The sequence below is a fragment of the Pelophylax lessonae genome (genome assembly GCF_965119305.1).
Source record: "Pelophylax lessonae genome assembly, chromosome: 8".
NCBI lineage: Eukaryota > Metazoa > Chordata > Amphibia > Anura > Ranidae > Pelophylax > Pelophylax lessonae.
In genome coordinates, this window is record NC_138775.1 from 36,856,869 (window position 1) to 36,877,214 (window position 20,346).

General features: G+C 42.7%; 1 protein-coding gene across 2 annotated transcripts in view; it reads right to left on the reverse strand.

Moving 5' to 3' along the window:
* Positions 1-235: 235 nt before the first annotated feature.
* Positions 236-20,346, reverse strand: part of SETD5 (SET domain containing 5) — a 181,519-nt gene continuing 161,408 nt past the window's right edge. Inside the window, exons 20-25 of one of the 2 annotated variants that reach the window (XM_082265991.1) lie at positions 14,274-14,330; positions 8,819-9,301; positions 7,282-7,577; positions 5,461-5,594; positions 4,108-4,187; positions 236-1,224 (exon numbers count right to left, since the gene is read on the reverse strand). In XM_082265991.1, coding sequence (XP_082122117.1) covers positions 667-1,224; positions 4,108-4,187; positions 5,461-5,594; positions 7,282-7,577; positions 8,819-9,301; positions 14,274-14,330 — 1,608 coding nt within the window. In that variant the 3' untranslated portion in view covers positions 236-666. The remainder of the gene's footprint in view (positions 1,225-4,107; positions 4,188-5,460; positions 5,595-7,281; positions 7,578-8,818; positions 9,302-14,273; positions 14,331-20,346) is intronic. The other variant, XM_082265992.1, reaches the window with a different exon arrangement.

A 20,346-nucleotide genomic window follows, 5' to 3' on the forward strand; every position in this document is an offset into this window, starting at 1 on the left:
TACTTTTAACTCTTCCGATAACAAGAAATAAAAGTGAAACGAATTTAAAAAGCAATTCCACAGTCTTGCTTTCAAGAACCCCTTTACCCAATGTCACCTTGCAACTGGCAGTGGTGGCGCCAGATAGAGGAATGGAGGACAGATCTGTGTGTTTCAGGAATGATCGGCCAAACTGTATAATTCTGGCACCTACCCCGGATCCCCTAGACACCCCCCACCCCACAGAACAAAAAAAAAAAAACACATGTTATATCCCGATGCTACAAAATATAGGTGCTTCTTTAAACCCCTTTCTCCCTGCCCTTTAAATTCATTTTTTGTATTAACCATTTATTTCTTATAAAAGTTGTCCTTACTGCACAAGTGACTACAGGAGGTTTCTGGTGATAGAGAGAAAAACCGAGCAACTGCATGATATTGAAGGTCTACACAACTTGAATCGATTCGAGGTGTTCACTTTTCTTGCAATGTGTAAAGTGTAGAGAAGAGTGGGAGCTGATTCTACCAGCAAGCTTTAGCCTCCACCTTTTCCTCAGTCCAAAACCCACCCAACCAGGCTCCTCTGGAGCAGGTCTGTGCCACCCTTTTGATCCACCCCCACTTTCGGGGCAGATGTTCGGAATGGCTGACAGGATAGTGCTATGCTGTTCTCCCTCTTAAGCAGTCCTAGGAAAGGCCAGTCTGCGTTTTAACTCCTGAGCCTTGCATCTGCTGCAGTCGGTACTGGTGAACACTAGAGGTGCGCTGTGGATAATGCTGCGGGCTAGACACAGTAGAAATCCTGGAGCCTGACATGTTTATAGTCCGAGAGTCTGATCTTGACCCCTGAGGGGTGGAGTTGCCAGAAGCCCCAGTGCTGGCTTGTGAGTCTGAGGGTATAGAGTCTGTCCTGAGCAATTGGGCTGGACTTGCCTCACGACTGGGACCTCGATGATGGAAGCTTTTCCTTGGCTGGCACGTGCCAGCATTGCTCCCATATAGCTGCTGGCTGTTGTAATACCCAGAGCTCCCTGAACACTGAGTACTGGGCGAGTCTGTGGAAGCAACATGGGAAGGACTTGAATAAGAAGTGGAAATGACAGACGACTCGTTGTGGCTGTGCCCCGTCCTCTGCAGTGTCCTATAGTTGTAACCACTGGGCTGAGCAGCTGGGCCTCGGAAAGGTGACGAGCTTTGAGAGAGGAGGTTGATCGTCTCTTGTTGAGGACTGTCACACTGCAGGAACTGAAAAACATACAACAGATGAGGATTGTGCAAAGCTTGTACAAGAAAATCTAAGTATCCAAGAACTAAAATTCCTAATAAATGTACTACACATTCCTGTAGCAAGCATGTAGTATTCAACTGAACAAAGAAAGGAAGTCTAACTTAAAAGTGGTTGTAAACTTCAAACAAGAAATATGAACAAAGCCCATCATTCTATAGTGTATATTTGTCTCAAATTAGGTCACCAAGTGTCATTTCTGTCTACTGCTTCGTTCCTCTGTTTTCTGCACGAGTCACTTTTGCAAGTTTTCCTAACAGAGAAGGGGGGGGGGGGGGGTTCCTTCTTTCCAATCAGCTCTCCATCCCATTTTTCAGACAAGCTTTATACATTCTGGACTTTTAAACAGATGTAGAGGGAAGACTGCAGACAATCAGGTGCAACTTCTATAGGTGGATTGGTTTTATCTCTATCACCTGAGGCCAGTCACTTTACTGTGTATGTGTAAAGGTTTACGACCATTTTAACCAGGGAACAGCTGGGGCCTAACTCTAGCATTGGCTACACACCATTTAATAAGTTAAAGTGATATTAAATGTATTTTTAAAAAAATTTTAAACATGTTATAATTACCTGCTCTGTGCAGTGGTTTTGCACAGAACAGCCCAAATCCTCCTTTTCCTGGCCCATCCATCCCAGCCAATGGCTCCCACTGCGGTGTCTCAGCCAATCAAGGAGGCAGAGACTCGGGAAAGCAGTTGCTCTCATGCACATCGCTGGATTGTGATCGGGACACAGGAAAGTTATAGGGGGGACTGTGGGGGGAGCGGCTTACTGAAGGTTTTTAAAATGCATTAAAGTGGTTGTAAACCCACTTTAGAGACTTTTACCTATAGGTAAGCCTATATTAAGGCTTACCTATAGGTGCTGTAAATATCTCCTATACTTGCACCGTTTAGGAGAGATTTACAGTGCATGCAGCCGATAGGTCATCAGCGCATGCGTTCTGAAGGAACGGTCACCCGTGCCATTCCTTCAGAGCCATGCAACGTGAACGGCAGCTCCCATGTGCATGCGCAGGAGTGATGTTATCGTGCCTCCGGGCCAATCAGATGGCCGGAGGATGCGAACCAGGACAGCCGAACATAACAGTCGTCCTGTCTGTGAGCGGACGACACTGCAGGGGCTTTGTTTTAAGGTATTTCATAATGAGCTAGTATGCGATGCATACTAGCTCTTTATGCCTTTACAGATTTTAAATGAAGCACCCGCAATGTACAGACTAAGGAAGGAACAAGTTCCTGGATACCCAGCAGCTCTGATTACAAACTGGAGCTTGTAACATTTTCCCATCAGGTACATTTGTATTGCAAGGGAACAAAAGTTCCTTGCGGTTCTCTATTTTTTTGTTACAAAACAAAAGAGATTACAGCGTACACGAATGGGGAAAAGGCCACAAACAGTTCAGACTGCATCAGACAAAGCAACTAAACACGGCTCACACAAGACATCAAACAGTGCTGGTCATTAAATGTTTTATAGCAGTTCACTTGATGTTTTCTATACGAGTCCAATGGGAATAACAGCTATACATTAATAAAGTGAAAAGTACATTCTATCCTCTGTGTGGGTGTCTGCTTTCATGTTCGGTTCATCTGGACATTGCATCCCCTAAGAATTCTTTGACAAGAAAATGGGCGCAAGGGTAAGGCTTGTTTAGCAATCCGCTCCATATTTTGTCAAACTTATAAGGGCACCCTCTGTGCTGATAGGTCAGTTTCTCCAGGTGTGAAATCGAGTTAATATTTTACCTTTGTGTAAGCAGACGACCGGTAATGTGCAATAACCTCTGACATCTGTAGACCTCATTTAGAGGTATTGTTGGGGGAGGGTATGTAAAAAAAACAGGCAGTGAGGCAGCATTGCAGGGCTTCCTGATTGCCTGTCATTAGCCTCCGACACATGATCCAAACGCAGATCCAGTTTCAGAAGGGAGATTTAGACCAGTCTAAATCTACCCTTTGCATTTGAAGAGAAGCCTAAGGCCTGTTTCACACGGGCTTCAGCTTGTATAAAAGATCAGCGTGTACAGCAAGCTTTGACAAAGCATTTGCGGCGCTTTCAGCAAACTTTATTAAAGCTTGCAAAAGTACCATTCAACGGTAATTGTTGAACACAGATCCGAAGAGGAATGAGGATTGCCATTTTAGTCAAGCTGCTAGCAGGCTTCAGCAGGCCTTTAACAAGCTTCAAGTAGTGCTGAAGACTGCTAGCAGCTTTCTTTAAATGGCAATCAACATTCCTATTAGGATCTGTGTTCAACATTTACAAAGTGGAGCTTAATGGTACCTTAAAGCATTTGCAGAGCTTTCAGAAAGCTTTTATCAGAATTTGCTGTACACACTGCTCTTATACAAGCTGAAGCCTGTGAGGAGTACCCCAACTATATTTAAAAATGTACCCTCACATCTTGCCTATCCTGCAGGAAAAAAAAAAGTGTACACCTATTTTTAATCGCTCCATTGATGTGTCTGCGCAGCTTCCATGTCAGAGTGGCTGCTGCAGGGGAGAGGAGGAAGCGCCAACACCATCTGTGTTAAAGAAGCCAATGGGTGAAGTAATGGCACCCGGAATTCCCAGCCTTTGTCAAGAGCTCTCTTAGCCAGAGCTGTTTAACCACATGACCGGACCAGATTAAAAATAAAGTACATTTTTTTTTTTTATTATACAGGTGAGGCCGGATGAGGGGGAGGGAACACCATTATGACTAGTTGGACTTTGGCTTCCCCCTTTAAGTGCTGTCCTGTATGAGCTGCTCATGTACTTTTGCAGCATATTACATTTGGAGACTAAAAAGTGGTTTGCAGAATCACTTTAGGTCATGTTTTATCATGATTGGTTACCTGATAGTTGTATCTGGAAGGGCTGTAGACAGCTGGTCCTTTAGAAACAGCCATATTCATCGCCTCCGAGTCTCCATCCTCTGTGATAAAAACAAATCAAATGTTTAGCTAGAAAACCACTGCATGATTTCTGCATGTCTTGTGTAAAAGAATGAAAAAAAAAAAAAAAAAAAAAAAGTATGAATATTGTTTACATGCACTCATGTACTCTGAGTTGTCCGAGAATCACCAAGTAGGGCCAAGTACAGCAGAAGGGAGAGATGACAATGCATAATGTTTGAAGTATGGTTACTACACACATAAGGATTGACACTGAAGAAGGAAAATGATACGCTGTGTTCAGCTGACATCTTCGCATGAGTATTTGAGATCCACATGGGCCCTACGCTTCAAAGCGCAGAGAGGATTCCCCCTTAAAGTGGTTGTAAACCTCAGACATGAAATATGAACAAAGCATATCCCTCTATAGTGTGTACTTGTCTCAATTAAGTGCACTAAGTGTCACGTCTGTCTGCCGCTTTGTTCCTCTGCTATCAGCATGAATCATTTCTGACAAGTTTTCCGGACAACAAGAGAAAAATGGTGACAGGGGAGGGAATTCCAGCAGATTGACAGCCTCAGCTCTGTTCCTGTGTTTAGGGGGTGTGTCCTTTCCCTCCAATCAGCTCTCATGGATGTAACTTCAGCTCCCAGCCCGTGTGATCGTGTGTAAATTATCTACTTTGGATGTAGGGGAAAAACAGCTGTAGATAAACAGGTGCGACTTATATAACAGGAGGATTGGTTTCATCTCTGTGTATCACCTGAGGCAAATCACTTCACTTGTTATATGTAAGGGTTTACAATTACTTGTAGAATAGTATGAAGCATAAAACAAGGATATCCTAAGCATTCATATATGCCACAAACGTTAGATTTTAAAATACCTGAAAAACAGGCTAAAACAATTTGTGGTCTCGACAAATTTATGATTACTACAGTCGGGTTTGCTTTAGAAAATGCTACTTATCTTTGAAAACAATCCTGACAATGTTGATCAGAAGCAGATTAAAAGAGCCATTTAACCCTGACTTTCAGTTTTTGGTGGATCCTGGAACACTTAAAATTTAATAGCCCAATAAAAAAACACCACCACCAGCTTTTGCTTCAATATTCACCATCAATCCAGATACATTGCCTGTAGTACATTTTTCAGCCACTGGATGCTTCAGTTTGATGGCCAGCATCATTCAACCTACTTTTTGAGTCTTGATTATCTTAGCCCATCTTTTTACCTTTCTTGCACAAATATTATTTACAGATGTGTTAACTCAAGTAAGGTGCAGCCAAAGTATGAAGTGTTTTTATAGTTACCAGATTCTCTGTCCAGACTGCTGTCTCTGGAAGGTGATCGCTCTCCCCGATGCGGCACTTTCACCCCACTGCGCAAGACACGCTCCAGGATTCCCTGCCCCTCGCGTAGCCGCTCCACTGATGTTGGAACCATCCTGCCAATACATACATTGCATGGATTAATTATCACCAGACAAACGCCAATAAGACTTACAATTACCCACTTGAGCTCCAGAAGGTTTTCCCCCCCTTCATGACCAGGACATTTGTTGCCATTTAGCACTGTGCTACTTTAACTGGTAATTGCGCAGTCATTTAACAAGGCACACAAACAAAAATGAACATAATTATTTTCACACAAATTAAACTCTTTTGGTGGTATTTGGTAGAGATCGACCGATTATCGGCAAAGCCGATATATCGAGGGCCGATCTGCACTTTCCCCAATATATCAGAATCGGCCACCAAGGTGGCCAATATTACTGATATTTCAGAAAGTGTTTGTACTGGAGTGATGCCATGCGGAAAGCGGCGAGAGGGGGTGGGGGGGGGGGAACATCACCTTCCACTCCTTGTAATGACAGCCGAGCAGCTTCTCAGCCTCCCCGGTTGTCATTACAAGACAGCCATTTGTCGGCTATGGACGCCGGTACCGGGGTGATGCCTCTAGCTACAGGCATTAGTCCGGTACAGCACTTTCCCAAAATATCAGCAATATCGGTCACCTTGGTGGAAAGTGCATATCGGCCCTCGATCTAGCGGCTTTGCCGATAATCGGTCGATCTCTATTAAGTACTCGCTTCTCTCAAAGGTGGCTGTCCTGAACGACGATAGGGGAAACTACTCTTACCAGTAACGTAGTTTCAGTAGTCTCAGGACAGCACCGTTACCCACCCGAAGATGGTCTGGACATAAGACTGTCAGAAAATGGAGGTCAGTATTATAGGTTTGTGTCTCCACAGCTGGCCAGAGGTATTCTTGGAGAACTGAAGGGCGTCAGCTAACAGGGGACTTAAATCTGTATGGATGGGGTGGAGTTTCCTGAGAAGGGAGGAGCCAAGGTCTCACAAAGGTGGCTGTCCTGAAAGACTACTGGAAAAGATATTACCGGTAAGAGTAACTATTATTTTTATACTAGCAATTGCGGTGATCAGCAACTTTCATTGGAACAGCGATAGTGTGGCAGGCAATCTGATCCTGATGCTGGGGGGGGGGGGGGGGACCTGACTTCTAATTACATCACCAGCGACACTAACACAGTGATCAGTGCTAATACTATTAAGGACACTGGCTGGGAAGGGGTTAGCATCTAGGGCAATCAAGGGGTTTAATGTGTATTATGTGCTGCTTTTACTAACAGATCTTGGTTTCTTATCCCTGCTTTGGTGATACAGTAAGGAATACAGAAGGAAATAGTTAAACACACACCCCCCCCCCCCCCCCCCCCCAAAAAAAACACACACACACACTTTCCCAGACACGCAACCCAAGTGGGAGTAATTCCTCTCAAATCCATGTCACCAGAAAAGGTGTCCCCAGTGGAAGATATTCCCTCTATTCCTTTTCCCTTGACAAGTAAAGTTTTGGATTCCTGACCTGGTAACATTGGTCACCAGGACAAAGAGCAAATCTCTCAGGGATAAAGAAAATAAAATCTGAACAGAAGTTCTAACCATTTCACAGAACATCTAAAAGTGTTAAATATAAAAGATTTAAATATAAAATACACTTTAGGCTGATTGCATAATTTATATTTAAAAGACTTCAGACCTGACATTTTGTTTAACTTCTAATATATTGACTAGGTGCCTAATTCCATTATAAAATGTATGATTTACTTACCAGCGGCTACTGATGTTCTCCACCGTCTTACTCTGACCAGAGCTCACTGTCCTCATCTCAGTAGGGTTGACTTCTTCGATCTGAGGCATAGATGGATGGGAGGGAGAAGAGAAGCCACTTTGTGGGGAAGATGGTGCTTGGAGCTGCAACCCAGCAGACAGGTCAGTGTCAGAAATGGAGCCGTTGCTGCTTTGACGAGTTGGAGTCCCAGCACAGCAGCGTATTATGTCTCCGCCAGGGGAAGACGTCACCTCCTTGGCTTCCTGCTTCCGCTTCCGATACTCTAAGAGTGATACCTGCATGAAAAATAAATCCATAAACCATCAGATGCCCGAAAGAGGAAGTTCTGTTGTTCCTCCCCGCCTTCAAACCAAAATTTCCACTTTCAGCTTGTTTACAAACCATTACTGGCTTGTAAAACAACCAAACTGATCTCTGTTTAACAAGCTGCTTTGGAGTGCAGAGGAGAGATCTGGGGTCCCCAGATCTTTTCATAGAGGACCTGTCACAGCCCATGCTATTACAAAAGAGGTTGTTCACCTCTTGCTATAGCAATACATTTCAATTAAAAAGGTACAGTGTAGAAAAAAAAAAAAAAAAAAAAAAAAAAAGGAAGCCCTTGGAGCCTAAGCCTTTTTCTGACATATGTTGCTTACAAGTCAGTATTTTTTGCTGGAAAATTACTTGGAACCCCCAAACATTATTTATATATATATATATATATATATATATATATATATATATATATATATATATATTAGCAGAGACCCTATAAAATAAAATGGCGAACGTTGCAATATTTTATGTCACGCGGTATTTGCGCAGTGGTCTTTCAAATGCAATTTTCTGGGAAGAAATACACTTTACTACGTGCAACGCCGAGTAAATAGATACCCAACATGTCATGCTTTAAAATTGTGCACACTCGTGGAATGGCAACAAACTTTGGCAATTAAAACTTTCCATAGGCGAATTATTGCCCTCGCTCTAACAATCAGGGCGATACCTCACGTATGGTTTGAGCACAGTTTACATACGTGGATGCAACTTGCGTATGCATTCGCTTCACGTGCGAGCATGGAGGGACAGGGCGCTTTAAATTTTTTTTTCCCCCTTTATTTTTTCACTATTCATTTAAAACAAAATTTTGATCACTTATTGCTTTCACAAGGAAGGTAAACATCCCTTGTGACAGTAATAAGCAGCGACGCTCTTTATGGAAGGATCTGGGGGTCTAAAAGACCCCAAACACCTCCTCTGCACTTAAAAGTATTCATAAAGCCAAGTTTGGCTGTTTTAAATGCTGCCTTTTTTTTTTATCTGGTTCCTTTTAAGTCTCCAGTACCTGGAAGTGATGCCATGACATCGCTTTTGGGTTTTTACATCGGAGACCCGATCGAAACCGAATTCGGCTTGGTTCGGATCTTCGGCCAAACGGTGGACAATGGGACAGGAGACCAAGGCAAGCCGCGCAAGGCATCAGGAAAAAGGGGGGGGGGGGGGGGGTTGCAAAGTTTTATTTATACGGGACCCTTACCTTTTTCCTTTGTGGTGGGTTCTGAGGAGAAGACCTGATGCCCTCACAAGTTCTTTCGCTGCAAGGAGATATGGATCCTTGTGCAGATTCTTTTAAAAGTCCAGGACCTGCTCTGTTATAAAAGGCCTCCACTGGAGAGCCACAGTACAAATCTGATTGGGAAGGCTTCCTTTCTCCAACAAGAGGTGAGCCCCGCAATGAGCCATCTGCCCGGGGCATAGCATTTAATGGAGAGAAAGCATACATTAAATTGAACTCAGTCCTGAAAGTCTGTTCCGAAGTTCTTAGCAGCATTGAGCCTTCTCCGGATTTTCCAAGAACGTTTGACTCCGATGAGCCAGCATACGGCAGAGACGAGCTGGGTGACTGAGCAGCAAGATCGGATAGGCCCGTGGTGACAGTAGTTTGGAGCTCTTGGCAATTTTCCACAGATACATCCAAGAAAGTTGGCTTTACCAGGTCAACATCAGGCCGAAGACAAGGCTGAGATGAGGGAACAGACGATGAAGGGGTGAAAAAGAAAAAGGGAGACAGAATGAAATTAGTTACATTTTTCAAGCAAATAACACAAACTCTGAACCAGTTATCAAAAATCAAGTTTTCAGAAATACAATGGGGTTGATTTACTAAAACTTGAGTGAAAATATGGTGCAGCTCTACATAGAAACCAATCAGCTTCCAGTTTTCTTATTTGAAAAAGCTGAATTTAGAAGCGGATTGGCTACTAATGCACAACTGCACAAGATTTTGCAATCTCCAGTTTTAGTAAATAAACCCCAATGTCTCTCGAACTGGTCCTTCTAAGCCCAACACACTGCACAGAAATCACACACTGCATTAGCGTGATTGACAGCTATTGAATGGCATTGAGCTCTTAACTTGCTTGATGGTGGTACTTCTGGACTAGGACTGGTTTTGAAAAATGTGCTTAAACCGGACCTGAACTGTGGAAGCTGTGCCAAAAAAGCAAGAGGAGGGCTACAGTATTGAATGAAGGCTCTCAACAGCTGATCATTTCTCTGTTCCTGATGCGATAAGCCTTATTCTGGACTTCTCTCTGTGAAGTAGTGTAGAGAAGTAGAGCAGCTGTGTCTTGTTGACTTAGCGCCAGTGCTGTATTTTGGCCTAGGCCAACAAGGCCCAGGCCTAGGGCGGCACTTTGCAAGGGGGCAGCAATAAATCTGCCCTCCCCTCCACATGAGACTCTATTGGCCACTGGTTGCTAGAGCCGCCTCTCTCATCCCCCCCCTCTCTCATTCCCCCCCTCTCTCATCCCCCCTCTCTGTTTGATCACCCCCTCTGTTTGATCACCCCCTCTCTCCCTCCCTCACCCACCCCCTCTCTCCCTCCCTCACCCACCCCCTCTCTCCCTCACCCACCCCCCTCTCCCTCCCTCACCCACCCCCCTCTCCCTCCCTCACCCACCCCCTCTCCCTCCCTCACCCACCCCCCTCTCTCTCCCTCACCCACCCCCCTCTCTCTCCCTCACCCACCCCTTCTCTCTCTCCCACCCCCTCCCCTCTCGTGAGATCTCAGGGGTTCATGCTGGGACTTGTAGTCCTTCAATTTTGGAGGGAGTTACATTGGTTAAAAAAGGAATGGGCACATTTACATAGGAGGGGGGGGGGCGCCCAATTTTAGTCTTGCCTAAGGCAGCACAAAACCAAAATACACCACTGCTTAGCGCTGCCCTGATAACTATTGATCTGATGACTGGTGGGGGTAAGACTCAAGAAGTTGCAGGAGTGGAGTGAGCACAGATCCTTGCCCTGCAGGTCCTCAGGTACAGCTTCCTCTCCAACAAGGAGAACAGTAAGCAACACCGTAACAACATTACCAAATCTCTAGCGGCTCAGAGGAAACCGTGCCTTGGATTTCACACTGCACGTACACAGCTATGAGGCTTAATGCACAGGAATGCCTGGGCACAAGAAGGGTATTAATATAGGGTAGGATGGCAACGTTTTAAGACTACCACTTAGGCAAAACAGTTATTTCTAGATGATCCTTTTTAGCAAATCATTTTTTTTAGTTCAGGTCCACTTTAAAGTACAGTCTTCAAAGCCATCTGTTCTCGGTCACATTTTTGGCAAACAGGCGATTTAGGCAAAGACAAAATGCAGTCAAAACCACAAAGATCAATAGTACTTTATGCAAGGACAAATCTTCTGTCTGCCTCAGATAAAGTCAGGAAAAACTTCAAGTGCTGTATGGTGATAAGCTGTTCTCTAAACCTCCTGTTGTGCCAGTGGGAAGCTAAAGGACCATCCTACTCTGTTGCTTAGTCTTTAGCCATTTTCTCAATTTGGTTAAAAACATGAAAAAAAAAAAAAAGACCTATACATGGCTGAAAGAAAAATCATAGGAAGCAGGTAGCCAATGTACTACAAAAATTAGTTGGTGCCTTATACCTTTGGATCTTTTTCTATTATTAGTGAAGCACAATCAGGTGCCTGTGGACTAAAAAAAATAGACTAATCACCTGAAGTCTAGATTTAATCTGTCAACCACTGGATCTAAGCAAGCTTGTGAGCTCAAGAGAAGTAATTTACGAACTAATGCCTGCAAGCTCAAACACTGGGGAGTGCACAAAATCTGGTGCAGCTCTGCAATCAAAGGCTAATTTAACAAGCTGAAGTTTTGAAGTGGATTGGCTACCATGCACAGCTGCACCAGATTCTCCAGTTTTAGTAAATCAACACCACTGTTTACTTGTCAGCAGTGCTTGCTAGTGCATACATCCCAACTTGTTCGAAAATGTCAGGCGAGTGGGCACCAAAGTTCACCAATTGGTTGCTGTGGGTTACAGCAGTGGTCCTCAACCCTGGCCTACAGGGCCCACTAACAGGCCAGATTTTAGGTATTACCTTGGGGAGATGCAGACTAGCGTACTGCAATCACTGAGCAGCAAATGATATCACCTGGGATGTATTTCAGTTAGCTTGCAAATCTGGCCTGTTAGTGGGCCCTGTAGGCCAGGTTTGAGGACCACTGGGTTACAGCACTCCACTGCTATCGCTCCATGTTAATAAAGCAGCTTAAGTGGAACTCCTGCCTGGCAAGAAGTAGTTGGTCATAGTTAACTGGACTTGCTTCTACAATATTGAAGATGTTTTTCTACTCATTTCATTCAGTTCTGAGTATCAGGAACATGTACAACATAAAGCCCTAATCTACAACCAGCTATACCATGGATACCGGGATACAGGAGGACCTTCACAGACAACTCTTTTTTCTAAGCATTGGATATACTAGGAAAAAGGATAGAACTTTACATGTTTTGACTAATGTCCATAGACAAAAAATAACATATAAAAAAAAAAACACACAAGGGGGTCCTAACCTTTTCTTTACTAAAAACAAAAAATATACTTTAAGAGTTCAGCATTAAACCTCAAGAAATAAAAGCTAAAAGGGTTTTATCAATTTGGATTAAGCAAGCTTCCATGCAGTGCAAAAATAAAGAAAGAAAAAAAGCAGAGGATAATGGCATGCATGCTGAATGAATGTTTTTGCAACAGCACCCACATTTTCTACTACATAACAGCACATGCGTGTCTTCATGCAAAGCATTACAAGGTAATAGAGGCTGATCTGATCCTGTTCACTTTTGTATATTTTGCTATCATTTTACAAACTCAGACCGTGAGGAAAGCTCAATTTCACATGGATTTTCATGATTAAAAATAAAATTGATGTTTCAAAATAAAGGGAAGGGTTAAAAAAATTAAGGCATTCATTATCCATGGCACTTTTTCCCTAAATAAAATGTATTTTTTCAACATAATTGTCTTTTTTTACCTTTTTATACTAAACATCTTTTTAATCAAATCTAAAATGCTAAATTTGAGGGTTTCACATTGACTACCTGTAACTCCAAGAAAGACTTTATAGGTGTAAAACAGACCTATATAGTAAGGATCAGACTATAACAGATATTGGTGTCAGAGGTGGGATGTACCTCCTACCCCTTTAATAGCAGAGACAGGACTGTGTGTGGCTAAGTCTGTTACACTGGCCCAGGAATTAGCCATAGAGGCAGCAGTGACTGGGGTTTTTTTTTTTTTTTTAAATTGGGTCCAGCATGATCTGCTAGGATGTGTATTTTCCTTTTAATGTATTTTTGGTGCACTTTTTTGGTTTCTTTACTCCCAGTATGAATGTGACTAAAAAATAAAAATTGACTAAAAATGCAGATGCAGTGCCCTTTTGATGCATTCCCATTGACTTACAATGGAAGGTGCCTTTTTGGTGCAATTATTTTGAAACACTGCACCAAATACTTTTTAAAACACAACGCAGCGATGCGAACAGTTACACAGGATTTAAGCAGGGATAGTTTTCATGCACTTTTGTCATCCTGGAAAAAGCGCATTAGTGTGAAAGGGGCCGGACCACTCAAAAAAACAAAAAATACGTTTTCATTGCTGTCCTGGTGACATCGTCTTGTTCCCATCTTGGTGACCACATAGGAGAGAAAGCCTCCCAAGAGGGACAAAGCATGACAATGGACTAAGGTCATTAACTTTCCTGGCTCTGTCCAGAATTGAAAGTGTTACTAAACCCAGGAGCCTGCATTCATTATAGCTGCTCTCCCTCAGTACACAGAACATGGAAATGCAATTATTTTAGCAATTATAAACTGCTAAATACCTTTTCTCAGCAGTATATAGCAGTCTTGTGACTTATATCAGTGTCTGGCTGAGGACTGGTTAAAGTATGTAGGAGGAGTTTTCATTCTCCCCTGTATGTCCTATGAGGCTGCAGGACCCCTGACCCTCTGTCTGGACAGTGCTGATCACATGCACTCCCAAGAAAAAAAAAAAAACTAGCAATACACACCAAACTGAGCATGTGCAGCTTGTCCCCAAGGCTCTGTTCTATCAGGAGATGGTTAGGGGACTGTGGAAGAAGGGGAGGATAAGAAGACAGGATCAAACAGCAGTTTTACAAAATGCAGAGGATTAACCCCTTAGGTTCCCTAGTGAATATAACAAGTATGTTTTACTGCATATACAGACTGATTTTACTGCTGTGGGTTTAGTAACACTTTAAAAAACATTTTGGCTGCAGTTAGGCATTACAGCTCAAAAGTGAAAGACCCAGTTAGCATAGAACATAAACATTAAAACTGGACTGCCATCTACACAGCGTGCCCTAACACCTGCATTCCCTCTAACACTCCCATGCTTTCTCTGTCCCTCCATCAAACAGCTGAACAGCCCATGGTAGACATGCATAGGACATTTCTAGGCCTCACCATCAAACATTTAACTGAGCAAATTAGGTATACTTTTAGTTTGCACTGAATTTTAATTCCCCCCCCCCCCCCCCCCCCAAAGTAAAGGCTTTCATCCTCTACATGTTATCCCATGAGAATACACAAGCGGCAGAGTTGCACTCCACTGCCCACACACTGAACACCTAAAGCAACAGACATATTGGCGATAACTACCTCTGGTGAAAGGGACTCAGGCCTATGCGCTGGGGAGCTCTCGGGGGAGGATATGTTCTAGAGGAGGGAAAAGCAACTTGTTATTCAGCTATTCAAACACGCACAACAGCAAAATAAATAAATAAAAAAAAATCCATCATGTAGCCACAGCTATTACATGTTACAAGATACATTCAGTGTGAACCGTTATTTGTGACAAAACCTGCAAAAGGAATAAATTGCAGGGGGAAACAAAAAATAAAAGGTTCTTTATGGGCAATTCAGTAACTCTGTGAAATTGATATATTGCTATAAAATAAACCGCGCTCTCAAGCACCATTACATGCTAATATGTCCATCAACACCGGTGAAATATAGTTGGTGACATTCGTGAGAAAATTCCAACTTCTCCAAAACATTGTGATGAGTGATCTTTCACCACCCATGTCTGGGACGCCTACTCACCAGAGATAGAATTAAGCAAATCCAGCTATTGAGGTCTCCACCACACTAATTCCTCCGCTAATGCCACTATTCCAGTTAGGGCTCTTTCACACGGGCGGTCCGATCAGATCCGCCTGTCAGTTTTTAAGGCGGATCTGATCGGATCCTCCATGCAGCTCTATGGGGCAGAGGATGTCAGCGGAGACACCTCCGCTGCCACCCGTATCCGATCCGTGAAATCTGGATGGATGAAAACCCTATTTTTCCATCCATTCAGGTATCGGATGAGAGCAGACCGCCTGGGATACCCCATAGAGAGCAGCGGGGCCTGTGACACCTCCCTCTCCGCACTGCAAGCGGAGACGGAGCTGTCATCCGCCGGCTCAGCGGGGATCGTGTATCGATCCCCGCTGAGCAGCACGGATCCGCCTACGGAGGCGGACCGTGTGAAAGAGCCCTTAGTCTCCAGAATGTGTATCAAAATATAAACAGAGGGCTCTTCATAGTGTAGTAACATTTAGTAACGCATAAAAGATTAAAAACTTTACAAGTTCATATGTTTGAAAAGACCATTCAGTACAGCAGAGACGCTGTTACGCGTTCCACCTGAATTCCAAGTAGAGGAAGTGACGTGTCACATTGTATTACCCTACGTGAGTTTCATCAGAGCGTCCGACGCCACCAGGCGTCATATGATATTGTTTTATCACTAAGCAATAGTGGCCAATGTTTCTTTACAATATTTTCAAAGGCCCTGTAATCTCTATTAAAGTTGGTTAGAAAAGCTATGTCCTCTTTACCTCTAGATTTATCTTCTAGCAAATCATTCCCATCCATACCGACAACATTCGTCTGGATGGATTCCAAGGTTCTCTCACAGTAACCTTTTCCCCTAAACCCACTCAGCAAGACATTTGACTGTTGGATATAGTCATCCAAATTGGCACAATTTAGTGTAATCCTCATAAGTTGGCTCTTTGGGATGCCCCCCAAGCCACTTGGGATGATGGCAACTAGCCGTAGGGATGTAACTATTCCTGTCCGTTTCCTTAAAAAATGTTTTTGTAAAGATCTTACCATTTCCTTTAACGAGCACTAGGTCTAAATAATTGATTTGATGTAAATTCCAGCAACACATACTTGATGATATTTAGATCTGCAATATTGATTTTAACCACTAGATGGTGTTAATATCAATGAGGGATCTCTATGAGAAGATTTGAAGCAACAACATTTAGGTGCATTCATCCTCTGCTTCCTATAGAGGGAGCAGTGTGAGGTTTTAGTTACCTATTAAAATAATATAATAAAATATTGGTTAATATGGGCAGTAGACTGGTCTGCTGCGTTTATACCTTGATCTGGTGGTTGTGTAATGATGTAATTTAAACAGGTGTAAGAGGATTGCAGGAGATTGGATATCCTGAATTAGTGTCTGTATACAATAGAGGTGACGTGTCCGGTCATATGACCCCTGATGACGTTAAGATTCTCTGACTAAACACGCGTAGGGTAATACAACACAATACATCACTTAGGGCTCTTTCACACGGGCGTTCCGATCAGATCCGCCTGTCAGTTTTTTAGGCGGATCTGATCGGATGCCCATTCAGCCCCATGGAGCAGCGGATGTCAGCTGTGACATGTCCGCTGACACCCACTGCCATCCACATCCGAACCTGTCTGTGAAATGCGGACGGATGGAAACCCTATTTTCCATCCGTCCTGGGAATCGGATTGCATGGGAACGGATGAGAGCAGACAGGCGGTCCGCTCTCATCCAATTCCCCATAGAGAGCAGCGGGGGCTGAGACACCTCCCTCTCCGCACTGCAAGCGGAGACGGAGCTGTCATCCGCCGGCTCAACGGGGATCGGCAGATCGATCCCCGCTGAGCAGCACGGATCCGCCTACGGAGGTGGACCGTGTGAAAGAGCCCTTACTTGGAACACGGAATGGCGTCACTGCTGTACTGAATGGCCTTTTAGACCATACGATCTTGTACGTTTTTAATCTTTTATGCGTTACCAAATAAATGGAATTACTACACTATAAAGAGCCCTCTGTTCTTTATATTTTATGACACACATTCTGGAGACTAACTGGAACAGTGGTATTAGCGGAGAAAATTAGCGTGGGGGAGACCTCAATAGCTGGGTACGCTTAATTTTATCTCTGGCGAGCAGGAATCCCAGACATAGGTAGTGGAAGATCACTCATCACAATTCACGTTTTGGAGGAGTTGGAATTTTCCCATGAATAGGTCTCCAACTATATTTCACTGGTGTTGGACATTATTATTAGCATGTAATAGTGCTTGAGAACACGGTTTATTTTATAGCAATATATCAAGTTCACATAACTTGGCCAATATTGGCTTACAAACCTGCTGCTTCACTTCAATTTGTCACCATTTTATGAACATTATTATTACTATTGTCACATAAGTTGATTCACATCATCAATTCACTTTATTGTATTAATCATGGTATATTAATTTGATTCATACGCTATTAATTTGAATAATAAATTGATTCATATTATATTATATTTACACAAATTGAACTATCAAGATCCCACAGTGATTGTGGGACTAATTCAGAGTGCGCAGGTAAAAAGCAATCGTTTTTACATCAATTCAGTAAATCTGGCGCTGTCACATACCTGTCAGAACTGCCCACAGTTTGGCTGTGACAGGACGGCTCGAGGGGGCTGCCTTTACTTTATAACTTCAGTGTTTTTCTCTAATATTTTTTCTGGCAGGAAATCATTTTACTTGAGCTCATATATGTCGAAAATCGAACAGTTAGGCGAGAGTTAAAGTATATGCATGGACAAAATATATTAAAATTTATATATATATATATATATATATATATATATATATATATATATATATATATATATATATATATATATATATATATATATAATATATAGGTTTGCACTTCGTGCCAAGGCAAGCACCTGGCGCAGGATCCAGTGTCCAAATCAAAAATTACAGGCTGTCCACAAGCAATGAGGTACATAGACAGTGCCCAAGAATTACTGATCTAAAAAATGTTTGATAGCTGGGGGCAACAGTCAGTTCTTGACAGAAGAAAAAAGGAATAGTAAGAAATAAATTCAAAGAAGTCCATTACCCCCAAGGACAAAAAAACGGATCTCACGGAATGGGTGGGGTTATAAAAATGTACAGAAGGGGCATCCGTAGCAAGGTTTTGTGGCCAGTGTCCAATCACATCAAGGAAGCTTGCATATAAACCCATGGTCTATGAATAAAAGTCTTGCACAGTATGGGTTATGCCATAATGTGCTAGTATGCAAAACATATTCCTACATTATGGCAGACTTACCTGTCAAACTGTGACCTCCAGCGCTGCAAACAATCTGGCAAGCCCCCCCCGACACTTCCATCTTCGCACGGTCTGTACTTCCAAGTTCTGTGCCTTGAGCCGTTTGATAAGCCGGGCCACGATGTCACTCGCGCACATGTGCACGGGATACAACGCCGCAGCACGGACTGGGCCCGTAAATGTTCGCTGAGCATGTGTGGCTCAGTGTACGTGACAGCTGACAGGCAGGAGGATGCATTAATGGCAGAAGAGACCAATAGGGTCTCTTCTTTCATAAAAACCCTGCCTGTCAGCAAACTTAAAAAAAAAAAAAAAATGTACTTTACTAACTTTAAGGTTGTCCAAACATACACTTTAAATCAAAACCAATCTGCATTTCTGTTCCAGATCAATGACTTATAAGAATTGAAACCACTGGATCAGCAAAACCAGCATGCACTGAAATAAGAGTTTTTCTCATTTTAGATTTTTTTAGGGACTTGTAAGTCACAAGAAATAAGCTAACATAATAGCTGTGGTTATCATTTAGCTCAAAATAACTCAAAAACACAGTGCTCTCTTTCCATAACACTTCTGTACTAACAGCCATGATTACAATCAACATAAAGCAACATTAAAACTTTTACATTATATTGCAACCCATTTTGCCAGTGTCCTAAAGTGGTATGAAGAGAAAGCACTGTACATTTAAATTACATAAAGATTTAGCAAGAACATTGATACATAGCAAAGGAAATGCTCCAGGCAGCAGTGACAGAGGGTGCAAACTAGGATAACACTTCATAGGGAATTAGCATCTGATAAAATCAATTTGCAGACTTTTTTTTTTTTTTTTTTTAGGTGAAAAGGATTATGCATAGATAAATTGTGATTTTCAATGAAAACCTGAACTTCATCTGATTTATCTTCACTCCTGAAAATTAAGAAATGTAACTTGTGCAAATTGAGGCAATCACATGAACCAGAAATTCAATTAAATCAGGAAACCAATTCTGGACTTGCATGATCTGACGCAATCTTCCCAATTCTCACAAGAAGACTACAATTCTATGAGTGTAACCTATTGAAAGAACATTCTCCTCTTACACTTTATACGAAAATGGACACTTCAAGCTAGATGTTACCACGTACTGTCAACCTCTGATTCAGGAGCTTCCAGCAGCCTCTCAGCCAATTCACTGTACTGTGCTGAGCAATCTCTGTATTCTATAATTGCTGCAAGTTATAATATGTATATAATAATATATACATAATATACGTAATAACCTACATTTATTCTTTCCCAAACACCCTCCTGAGGGCTGTATTGCTGGTCACAACATTTTGATTTGTCCGATGTCCTGAAAAGGATTGGAGTCTCTATCCTGTTGTGTGAAACTCAGATTATGAACCTGCGTTGACGCGCTGTCGCATTTCCATACAGGTCTTTGAAAATGCAAAACCAGCTTGAAGCAGGTCAACGTCAGGTCTATGACAGCTGTCAAGGAATGCTGGCATTTAAAATCAATGTCATCGACAAAAGCTCGTCGACACAGACCCTAAAGTCATTGCATGAGTAATATTTTACACAGCTAACCTACAGATTAAAAAAACATAAAGCCAATATGATAGCCACTCAAAACCAATGTCAGGGGGGCTATGGACCTTTGGCATAAAACCCCAAGAAATCAAGCTCTCTGCAGCTGGTATTTACTTAAAGCAGTAGTAAAGTCCGCTTTTTGATTCATACCCAGCAGGCAAGCCTATAATCAGGCTTACCTGTAGGTACAGTAAATGTATATCCAAAATGTGCACAGCTTAGGAGAGACTTACTTTAGTAGCAGCTGGTGATGTCACCGGTGCATGCTTACTGCGCACTCAATGATTGGATCTGTCCATTCAGAGATCTGTGCCGCGGCCATGACTTGCGTGCATGCATAGGAGTGACATCACTGCGACTCGGCCACTGAAATGGCCAAAGGCCGCAAACTTGGAAGGAAGACTGGGTGAAGATGGAAGCCCCGACAGGGGGTGACCGCATGCTGCACGAGGGCTTCCTTAAAAGATAAATCGGTCATAATGTGCTAGTAGGCGGTGCGCACTACCACAATATGAGATTGTTCAGCAGGTGCCCAATTTTTTTTACTTGCAATAGCTCAAATGTTTCTCCACTCCAAAGGCTGGAGCTGGAAAGAAGCAAATGTGCCATTACCTACACTGAGGATAGATCATATGAATTCTAAAAACTTCTATTTGTAATGAGGGGTTATGATAAAATGTACCTTCTATATACCAGAACTATTCAGATATTGAGCA